The sequence below is a fragment of the Triticum urartu genome, chromosome 2A (assembly GCF_056163025.1).
Source record: "Triticum urartu cultivar PI428250 chromosome 2A, HENAU_Tu73, whole genome shotgun sequence".
Lineage (NCBI taxonomy): Eukaryota > Viridiplantae > Streptophyta > Magnoliopsida > Poales > Poaceae > Triticum > Triticum urartu.
In genome coordinates this window covers 375,519,445-375,529,404 of record NC_141874.1, presented here as the reverse complement: position 1 = coordinate 375,529,404, position 9,960 = coordinate 375,519,445, and the positions used below count along the sequence as shown (strand labels likewise).

Sequence of the window (9,960 nt, the reverse complement as noted above, 5' to 3'; positions counted from 1 at the left end):
TATACGAGAGAGTGGAAGGGAGAGTGTACGGTAGATGAATAAACCTATCTAGAGGCTGGTCGATCAAAGTTTGTGAGAGAGATACAAGTCGGGGTGCGAAAGCGAGAGTTTTGTGTGTGAGAGAGAGAGTCGGTAGTTGGTAGGGGGATCGAAAGCGGGAGTTGTGTGTGTGTGAGTGAGAGAGAGGGGGGAGAGAGAGTTTGTCTGATCGGTGAACAAATGAGTAATGTCAGTTTTGGAACAAAGATGAAGACAGAAAGGAGACTCCCAACAAATGGTGTGTGTGTGTGTGTGAGAGAGAGAGTAATTTTAGTGGTAGGAGTCATATCTAGAAAGATTTAGGGTGCGTGAGGGAACCCTAGAGAGATGATACGTAAGTTACACATATGTCTCCTTATGGTAGCACGTATGCGATAATACGTGACACTGCATACGGTTGTTGGGTTGTGTGCTCCACTTAGTCTTCCCGTGCTCTACATGGGTGAATTGTAAAATCCCCAATCCATTAGACAGCTTCTAGCTATAAATAACCACAAGAATGGCTGGTGGCGGTGACTCACTAGTGATCCAGTTGATAGCTAGTTAACCACACATACGGCACACCCCAATGGCTAACGACGGGATGGAGTTGTGCGACAGCGGAATCGAGGCTGAAGGCACGATGGTCGGCTTGGTGGTCGACGGCCATGTCGCCGCCTCTCCCGACGACGTCCAGAGGAAGCAGGAAACGGGGTACGAGCAAGCCGCCAGGTTAGCCAGCGTCATCCTAAAAGTGGATAGGGATCGCCGATGGGCGATACTACTAGCTCAGCGTAGAGTGCGGTGGGGGAGGAACCGCGACGATGCAAGGACAACTGCGGCAGTGGCGGCCGCCGCATGAAGCGCATGCTTATGTCCCAGATGGAGGAGGGCGCAATGCCGGACATTGCCGGGGCATGCCTGGGTGCCGTCACGGCAGCCCTGGCGAGAGCCAACGTTGTCTTACCGGACGTCGCCGGGGCAGACCCGGCGGTCGCAGTAGCCCTGGTGAGCGCTGCACCCGAGGCAGTACCGCGATTCCCATTGTCCAGTCTGCCCCAGCCTCGATCGATCAAGGTGTGTAGGTCATCAACTTGGCAGCCTCCACTCTCACTGAGCCCATGATCAACACGCTGATGGACGATGGTTGTTGTGCGTGCTGGGTCAGCGTTAGGTGCATAGTATAGCTCTTTTGTGCGCGCACAGTTCATTTTTTTGACTGGGAACTGTAGGGAAAAACCCTCATAGCATATCAAAACTTTATTAAAAGAGAAATCAAGTACAAGTACAAAGGGGGATTACAAGAGGTAATCAAGCTATTCTAAGGGAAGGAGGTGCAGAAACAAGTTAAAAATTACAGGCCTCAAGGTGGCAGAAATGAGATCCATCTAAGGAGATCATCCTTATAGGCAGATTTCACCCTATACTGCATTAATGTAATGTCATGGATGAATGCACTTCTCCATTTATTGAAGCCAGCTCTAGTATAGCTCTTTTGTGCGCGCACAGTTCATTTTTTTGACTGGGAACTGTAGGGAAAAACCCTCATAGCATATCAAAACTTTATTAAAAGAGAAATCAAGTACAAGTACAAAGGGGGATTACAAGAGGTAATCAAGCTATTCTAAGGGAAGGAGGTGCAGAAACAAGTTAAAAATTACAGGCCTCAAGGTGGCAGAAATGAGATCCATCTAAGGAGATCATCCTTATAGGCAGATTTCACCCTATACTGCATTAATGTAATGTCATGGATGAATGCACTTCTCCATTTATTGAAGCCAGCTCTCTCATGCCTGAAGACCTTAGCATTCCTGACAATCCAGATATTCCAGCATGCTATAAAGACCACTTCAGTGAAGAAGGGTTTCCTGAAGCTCCTGCTAGCATTGATAACCAACTCAGCCATAGAGTCACCAGATGACCAGTCAATTTGCAAGTAGTTCCAAACTCTGACACTAAAATTGCAAGTAAAGAACAGATGATCTCTTGTTTCCTTAGTCTGCAAAGGGCAAAGAACATAATTTACTCCATCCTCCAAATGCCAATGTCTCCTTTCCACCATGTCCTTGGTGTTTAGTCTATCCATAATAAGCATCCAAGCAAATACTTTTATTTTCATTGTACATGAGGACTTCCAGATCCAAGCTGTCAAATGGTTGAAGGACTCTGACACAAAAGTATGTGAGTAAAACAACTTTGGTGCATATCCCTTGGCAGTGCCTCTCCAAAACCAAATATCCTTGGACCCAGGTTCTCTATTGTGGCCATCCAACAAAGACTGAAGAGTGTTCAGGTCATCAAAAGCCTGGACGGACAAAGGAAGGTGGAAGTGCTAGAACATGTCCTCAGAGTCCAAAAACTCTTTAACAGTGATCCAGGGGTCCTTAACATAAGAAAAGAGCCTGGGAAATCTGAATTGGAGACTAGAAACCTGTCCATCAAGTTGCCATTTGTCTGACCACATGAGGGCAGTGTCCCCTTCATTTACCTGAACCCAAGCACACTCCCTAAAGTGTTGCATGACCTTGCATATATCCTTCCACCAGAAAGAGCCACAATCAGTAGTTCCTTGGGGTACTCTGCCATGATAGTAGGAGTCCCAAATTAAAGACACCCATGGTAGATCCTTTTTATTAAGGAAGTTATTTGCATGTTTGAGCAGTAGTGCCACATTTTGAACACCTAGATTAAGAATACCAAGGCCTCCCTTGTTTTTTGGTCTGCAAATAAGGTCCCAAGCTACAAGTGAGGGGGCAGGCTCACCCCTATTCTTCCTCCAGAGATATTGTCTCTAAATTCTCTCCAATTGCTTTAGAATTCCAGCAAGAACAGCCAAACTACAAAGGAAGAAAATGGGCATAGAAGACAAGGCGGAGTTCAGAAACTGCAATCTTTCCCCCTGATTTAAAAAAGAGGAGCTAGCTATCATTCTCCTCTCCATGCAGTCCACCAAAGGCATAAAATCCACCATTTTGGGCCTTGTAGTTCCTACTCGCAAGCCAAGGTAGGTAAATGGCATTTTCCCAATCTGGCATCCAAAAGAAGCAGCTAATTCTGTCATGACAGCAGTGTCCACATTGATGGGAATAATAAAAGATTTGTGGTAATTCACATCAAGACCAGTGGACACAGAGAAAACCTTAAGCATGTCTTTCAGAGCTATAAGTTGGTCCTTGTCAGCAGGCAATATAATCAAAGTGTCATCAGCATACTAAATCACTGGGTAATCCTGGTCATGACAAGGTATAGGAAGATGAAGAATGCTCCTTCTGAACATGTCATTGATTACAGTCTGCAGGAGGTCAACAGCTAGGACAAAAAGGAGGGGGGAGACTGGATCACCCTGTCTGACACCCTTTTTACATATGAATTTCCTACCAGGAACTCCATTAAGCAGAACGGATGAGGTACTTGTGGACAAAAGCTGCTTCATCCAAAGAATCCACTTCTCATTGAAGCCCTTATATCTCAATATTTGTACAATTGCCTCATGCTCAAGGGAATAAAAAGCCTTCTCAAAATCCAATTTAAGAATCACAATTGGTCTCTTGGACTGGTGGAACTGGTGTAAATACTCAAAAGTCCACCCAATACAGTCCTGAATTGTTCTGCTTTTTTATGAAACCATACTGGTTCTTGTGAACACACTGCATAATCACCTCTTGAAACCTATTGGTTGCCATCTTGGATAGGAACTTAAGACCCATTCCTGTTAAAGAGATAGGTCTAAAATCACCTACCTCTTTAGGTGAAGGCTTCTTAGGCACCAGAGTGATATATGAATCATTGATATTTTCCAGATGAGCAGTACCATCAAAGAAATCCTGGGCCAGTTCATAAAAATCTTGAGAAATAATGTGCCAGCACCTTTTGAAGAAGAGACCGTTAAAACCATCTGGGCCTAGAGCTTTATCAACTGGCATATGCTTGACAATCTTGTCCATTTCTTCCTTCTCAAAAGGCTTAGTGAGAATATCTAAACCCTCCATTGGTTCAATGAGAGAAGAAAGATCAAAACCCATGTTAATTCCCCTGGAAGAACCCATTCTGCTTTAAAACAATTCCATATAATGCTCTCCATTTGCGAGTGATCAGTCACCACAGAACCATCAGGTAATTTTAAGCTAGCAATAGAGTTTCTTCTATGTCTCTCAGTAGCCATAGCATGAAAGAACTTGGTGTTTTCACCACCCACTTTTATATATCTGACAGTACATCTTTTATTCCAATAAAGATATTGAAGGTGGAGCAATTTCTCCACATGATTTTGACCACTTTCCTGAAATTGGATTCATGTCTGTAAAGTGGTATAAATTCCTCAAGCTCATCCAAAAGTAGAATAACCATATTGCATTTACAGACAAGAGTTTTTAGTTTGGAAATGTTCTTCTGCCATCTCTTGAGACTCGTTCTCAGGGACTTAAAATTGTCAGCTATTTGAGCAGTAATGTGCCCCTTTCTGGATTGTTTTTGCCATGTAGAGTCAACACAATCCATAAAACCCTCTAGCTCCAGCCAATAATTCTCAAACCTAAAAAGATTAGACTTGGGGATAGAAGTTTTGATTGTAACCACACAAGGCACATGGTCAGATGCAGTTTTAGCAAGAGGTAGCACCTCAGTCATGGGATAGTCAGATATCCAATCAACAGAAGTGAAGAACCAATCTAGCTGCTCAAGCAGTGGAATATCCTGCATATTGGACCAAGTGTAAGATCTGCCTTTGATTGGCAATTCCAAAAGACCTAAGTGCCCAATAATCCCATTAAAGATGAACATGTCATTCAAATCACCACCAGGTATGTTTCTGTTATCCAAAGAACGTAGGAAATTAAAATGCCCCAGTAGCAGCCAATTTTCATCCACAGGAATATTCAGGTGGTACAGCCAATTTACAAAATTATCCCTAGCTTCCCCCTGACAAGGGCCATAAACAACCACAAGAGTCCACCTCTCATTGTTTTGCCTAGAAACAAATTCAATCACCACTGCAAATTGTTGGATTTCCAATAAAGTCCCATAAAAAATAGATGAGTTCCAAACAACTAGAATTCCACCAGAGGCCCCCAAAGAAGGAGAGAAAGCAAAGCTGTCAAAACTCTTAGGGCAAAATCTTTTAATTGTTCTAGAATCGAACGAAGCACATTTAGTTTCCTGCAGACAAGCAATAGCACAGTGACTTTCATCAATCTTTTGTCTTACAGCTCTTTGCCTAGTCTCAGAGTTTAAACCCCTGACATTCCAACATAGGACATTCCAGCTTCTACATTGAGAATTCATAAATAAAGATCATAAACAAGTCCCCTAACCATATGACACACAATGTCATATGTCCAAAAGCCACCAAAAGGTCTGAACCAACATTATTACATTGCCAAAGTTCAGAAAATGAAAACATGCAGGAAGCAAATTTATGGGCTTGCAAAACGCGGCACTTGAGGAGCACACTATTCATTGGAGGGATGATTTGTAGTTGCAGCAGGGTCCACCATAAGTGCATCCTCAGTGAGCAGAGTTGCATCAATCTCCAGCTCCTTGCCAATAGCTTGGAGGTGACTTATGGGAGTAGGAGGAGGAACATCTTCATATGCAGGGTCATCAGGCATCTCTGCGGAAAGGTGCTTGGCCTTGGGCTTCTTCTTCTTGGGATGTAGAACCATCTCATGGAAAGTGGGCTTAAACCCATCACGCTGGGCCGAACTTCTGGTACATCTTCGAACAGAGGTTTCAACGAGCGGTGTGGGCGCCAAAGTTTTGCGAGGCCTCCTTGTTTTTGCATGCGTAGGGGGTGAAGGGACAAGGTCGGGCTCAGTCCTCTCAGCATCATCCACAAATAAAGCTCTAGCCACTGGTCGAACAGGTTCAGGCTCTTTCCACGTCAACAGAGGAAGATCGGCATGCTGAAAAGCAAAGTCCCAGTTTCTCTTTGACAAAGTGACTGGTGACATAGGTTTAGGCAGCAAAGGTTTTGGCACCTCAAACACCACTGGTGCATTCAACAATTTTTCAAAAGATCGCTTCCAGATCATTTCAGGGGGCAGAGGGGGACCAAAGGGGACCTTAATCTCAGGTTGATCTAGAGGTTGAACCTCAATGACAGGCGTATGATAAACCACAATTGCCCAATTACTAGCATCCTCCAGGTCCGGTGCAATCTCCCTCAGCTCATTTTGGTTCACAGATTCAGCCCCATTAATCAGAATAGGTGCTGGGGACACCTAGCTGCACATCAGAGCTTGGTTGAACAGAACTTGGTTGAGCAGAGGCATTCAACACCATGGATTCCTGATCCTCAACAGCTGGTTCCGCAACAGGCTCATCCCAGTTGCCCCAATTGTCCTCATGCACCTCATTATGCACAGGTTCAGGCGGAGGTGGCGGCACATTGTTCCACCCCAGAGCTGGGAATGGAGGTAAAATGAAAGGTGGCATCTCCGGGAAGGGCACACCAGGCAGAGGATGAGGATTGCCATTGATGGGCATCCATTCCTCATCTTGGGGCATCTGCTCAGCAAAATTGGCCCCAAGAATGTACACAAGCGCCGTCCAAGACACCGTGGCACCACCCCAGGCTGCAAAATCCATGAACACAACATCTCTAGGCACTAGAATATCTTTTGGAAAACATGCAAAGACTAGAGTGCGCACAAGATACGGATCTCGACTAATCCAGTGATGAAATTTCTCAAAGGTGTTGATTGCTGCCCGAATACCTTCCTCATTACGAAGATCAAGTGGAATCCCCAAAAACATTAGCGATATATATAGGGAAAATCCATCCTACCATATGGGGGTAGTTACCCCACATGTCTCATATACTACCATGTGGTAGTATATACTCTACTTTATCATTTTAAGTATGTTCATATACTATATATAAGATACTCCAAAGTGAGTTACATGAAAAAAATTGCAAGTTGGCTCATGATTTTTATTATATTTGTGAAATACGTACATATTTATATGTAAAATGATCATATTCAAAATATGATACATACTACAAAAAATAGTATATATACTACATACTAAGCGTCCATACTCTCCTATTTGATAGATACTACCATACAACATATACAAAACTCAAGTGATGATAACTATCACCGATGTTAGATAAAATTTGTCGTGTGTATATATGTATATATATAGTAGCAATATTTTGATCTCAGGATCAGAATAACTATTTGGATCACGACGCGTGTTATATAGAGGCGATCGGCTGTTCCCGAACTCCACTAGCGCCAAAAAAAGAAACCACCCGCCCCTCGTCATCGTCCTTCCCTCCTCCCCTCCCCCACGAGCAATTCCCACCACCCATCCTGAGCGCCGCCAGCCTCCCACTCCCCGGCGAGCTGCCCCATCCCGAGCGCCGCCAGCCTCCCACTCCCCGGCGAGCTACCCCATCCCTAGCGCCGCCAGCCTCCCCCAACCTCCGGTGCCTCCCGGATCCGCCACCTCCACGCGGTGGCAGCTCCTCCACCAGATCACGCCACATGTAGCCATACCCACAGTCCCGCCGGCGCCAGCGGCCCAACCCAGGTGGCGCTTCGACGGACCTCCTCCCGGCGAGGCCCGACGCCAACACCGGGGATCTCCAGGAGCGGTCGTCCCCTGCTACGGATCGCGCCGCCGCCGTCCCTAGCGCTTCTATACAACCTTCGCCGACCGCCGCCACCAATCTTCTGATGCGCCGCCCCGGCAGATCCGACGCGTCTCCTTGACCTCCCAGGCGATGCCACCGGCAAATCTAGGTTGGGGCCATCCATCTCCTCTCGCCCCCCGGCAAGGCTCCCCCATCACCATGCAGCCAAACTACCGCATCAAACTGGCCATTCAACAACGCCGTCTTGGGACGTTCAATGACGTGGCCCCATGGCGTTTGCTGTCGCAGCGCCTGGATCACATTGTCACCATGCTTCACGAGGCCGAGATATTTCCATTCTTCATTCATCGACATCAGATTGAACTGAGAAGTCAGGTGCTTCTCCTTTCACTCCCATCCACTTTGCTGCATGAAATGGTTCCTCGGTCCCTCATCCGCATTTGTATTTGAACTACAGCGCAGACGCAATTTGAGCTTCCCTCTCTCTCTGATACGGGTTCGCAAGTGTCATGTTCGGCTGTTCGCCGCAGCAGCCCGGAGGTGCTCCTGCAGCCGACCAAGAACAGGGCTGGGACAAGGATATTTTTGTTCTCAAACACGTCGCTGCGTATGTGTGTATATGAACATTTTACTCCATGTTGTTCTTTACATGTTGTCATCTCCTATAGAGTTTATGATGCATAATGACTATTGGATGGATTATTTGTTCATGTGAATGAATGCATTTTGTCTCTCAAACAAGAATTATGTGTTGGTTTTCAGTGCCATAACAAACTTATTCTTTGGGGATCTTTGTATGTAAAGTGTCTCATTCAAGAAGGTATGTGTTGCAAAAAAATATTTCTCTTGTTATACATAAACATGCACTTTGTATAATCTGGTCCACGAAAATAAATCATTGTGAGAAAAGAAGTGCACCGATTGAGCCCCTTCCCAACAGTCTATGTTACTTTCTACATTCTTGCTACTGAAAGTAGAGGAGAATGACTGCTCGGATTTTCTCTGAACTTCCTTGTTCTTCACTATGGCGATACATGCTCAGCTCTCCCTCTCTGAACTCCTGCAAAACAAGTATGTGTGAGCTAGCTAGAAGATGAATTCAGTCAAGAAAAAGAGTGTTGCATGTTCGCTAACTGTAGTTGTTATTTGAAGCTGCACATTTCTAGCGAAGCATGATTGTGTTTATGTTTAGATGCTCCTTGCCTTTAATTTTGATCTTTAGTTTTCTAAACTGAATTGGACTGCTTGTGTCATCTTCTTCCTAATTTTCCCATGTGAAAATTGTATGAAAATGAAGGAATGGTCTGGGTGGACGAGCTAGCCCGAGGCGTGGTCTTGCTCGCCGGCGTTGGGCGCAGTTCGGCTAGAAAGAAGAAGGAGCTCCATCCAGCCTATGAAGTTCAACCGGTGAGCATGTGCAGTCCGACGGCGCGTGTGTGCTTGTGTCCGGTTCACGGGCGTACCGTGTGTGGTGCTTGCATGCACACGGAAGCCACATGTGGTGTGAGGAGAAGCCAAGCTAAAAAGAAGAACACACTACGCAAGACAGGCACAGAGAGGTTCAGGGCTTCAGGCAATGTGATGGCGCAACCGCTGCAGTATCAACTACAACAGCTCGGCGCTCCTGGTGCTCCTCTCCCTTTGCTACTTTGCATGCTGTGATGCCACCGCCTCCTCACTGTACGAAAAGGTTTGAGTGGGAAAAAATTGCAGCTCATGAATGAACCTGGAGAAGTTCTAATGCGATGGTGCTATTCTTTGCAGTTATTTGTTTCTCGTGAATGCATTTGGTTGGGGCTGATGGATCTCTATCTTCATATATTATTTGCTTTATTTTGGTCTGACTTGCACCCAACTCTCTCTTCTTTTTTTAATCGACTCACTTATGGACGTACTGAGTAATTCATGCGACTTTGCTGCATCTTGTTTCGGTGTGCAGCCCAACACTGATTCTTCAGTCTGATTTCAATGTCAGCTGAATCCATTTATTAAGTTACAACCTTCAAAAAATGTGTTTGGCATTTTGGTCGTACGCGCCGCCGCTGCTAATGCTGAAGAGCTAAACTCCGCTATCGCTAGACTAATGCTGAAGAGCTAAACACCACACAAGATGCTCCTGTTCACACCACGACTCAATCAAGATGAGTGTGTGCGTGTGCCTACGATCTGCAACAAATGCCTGATGCGAGCGATGACTTTAATTGTGCCCACATATGGAGCACTCACGGGCGGTGGATTGAGATTCCGTAATGCTGTTGGAGAGGTAATCTGGAGTTAACTGAAGTCCAACTATTACGCTGGACAAGGTTCATCTACTTCATGGTTGGTAAAATTCGACCCTC

General features: G+C 45.5%; 1 protein-coding gene across 1 annotated transcript; it reads left to right on the top strand.

The window, feature by feature from the left end:
- The first annotated feature begins 7,265 nt into the window (after positions 1 to 7,265).
- Positions 7,266 to 9,381, top strand: LOC125541452 (uncharacterized). The gene is made up of 4 exons (XM_087543913.1): positions 7,266 to 7,993; positions 8,076 to 8,225; positions 8,381 to 8,438; positions 8,916 to 9,381. The coding sequence occupies exons 1-4, from the start codon at positions 7,748 to 7,750 to the stop codon at positions 9,278 to 9,280; spliced, it is 819 nt and encodes a 272-aa protein (XP_087400039.1). The 5' UTR covers positions 7,266 to 7,747; the 3' UTR covers positions 9,281 to 9,381.
- Positions 9,382 to 9,960: the final 579 nt, after the last annotated feature.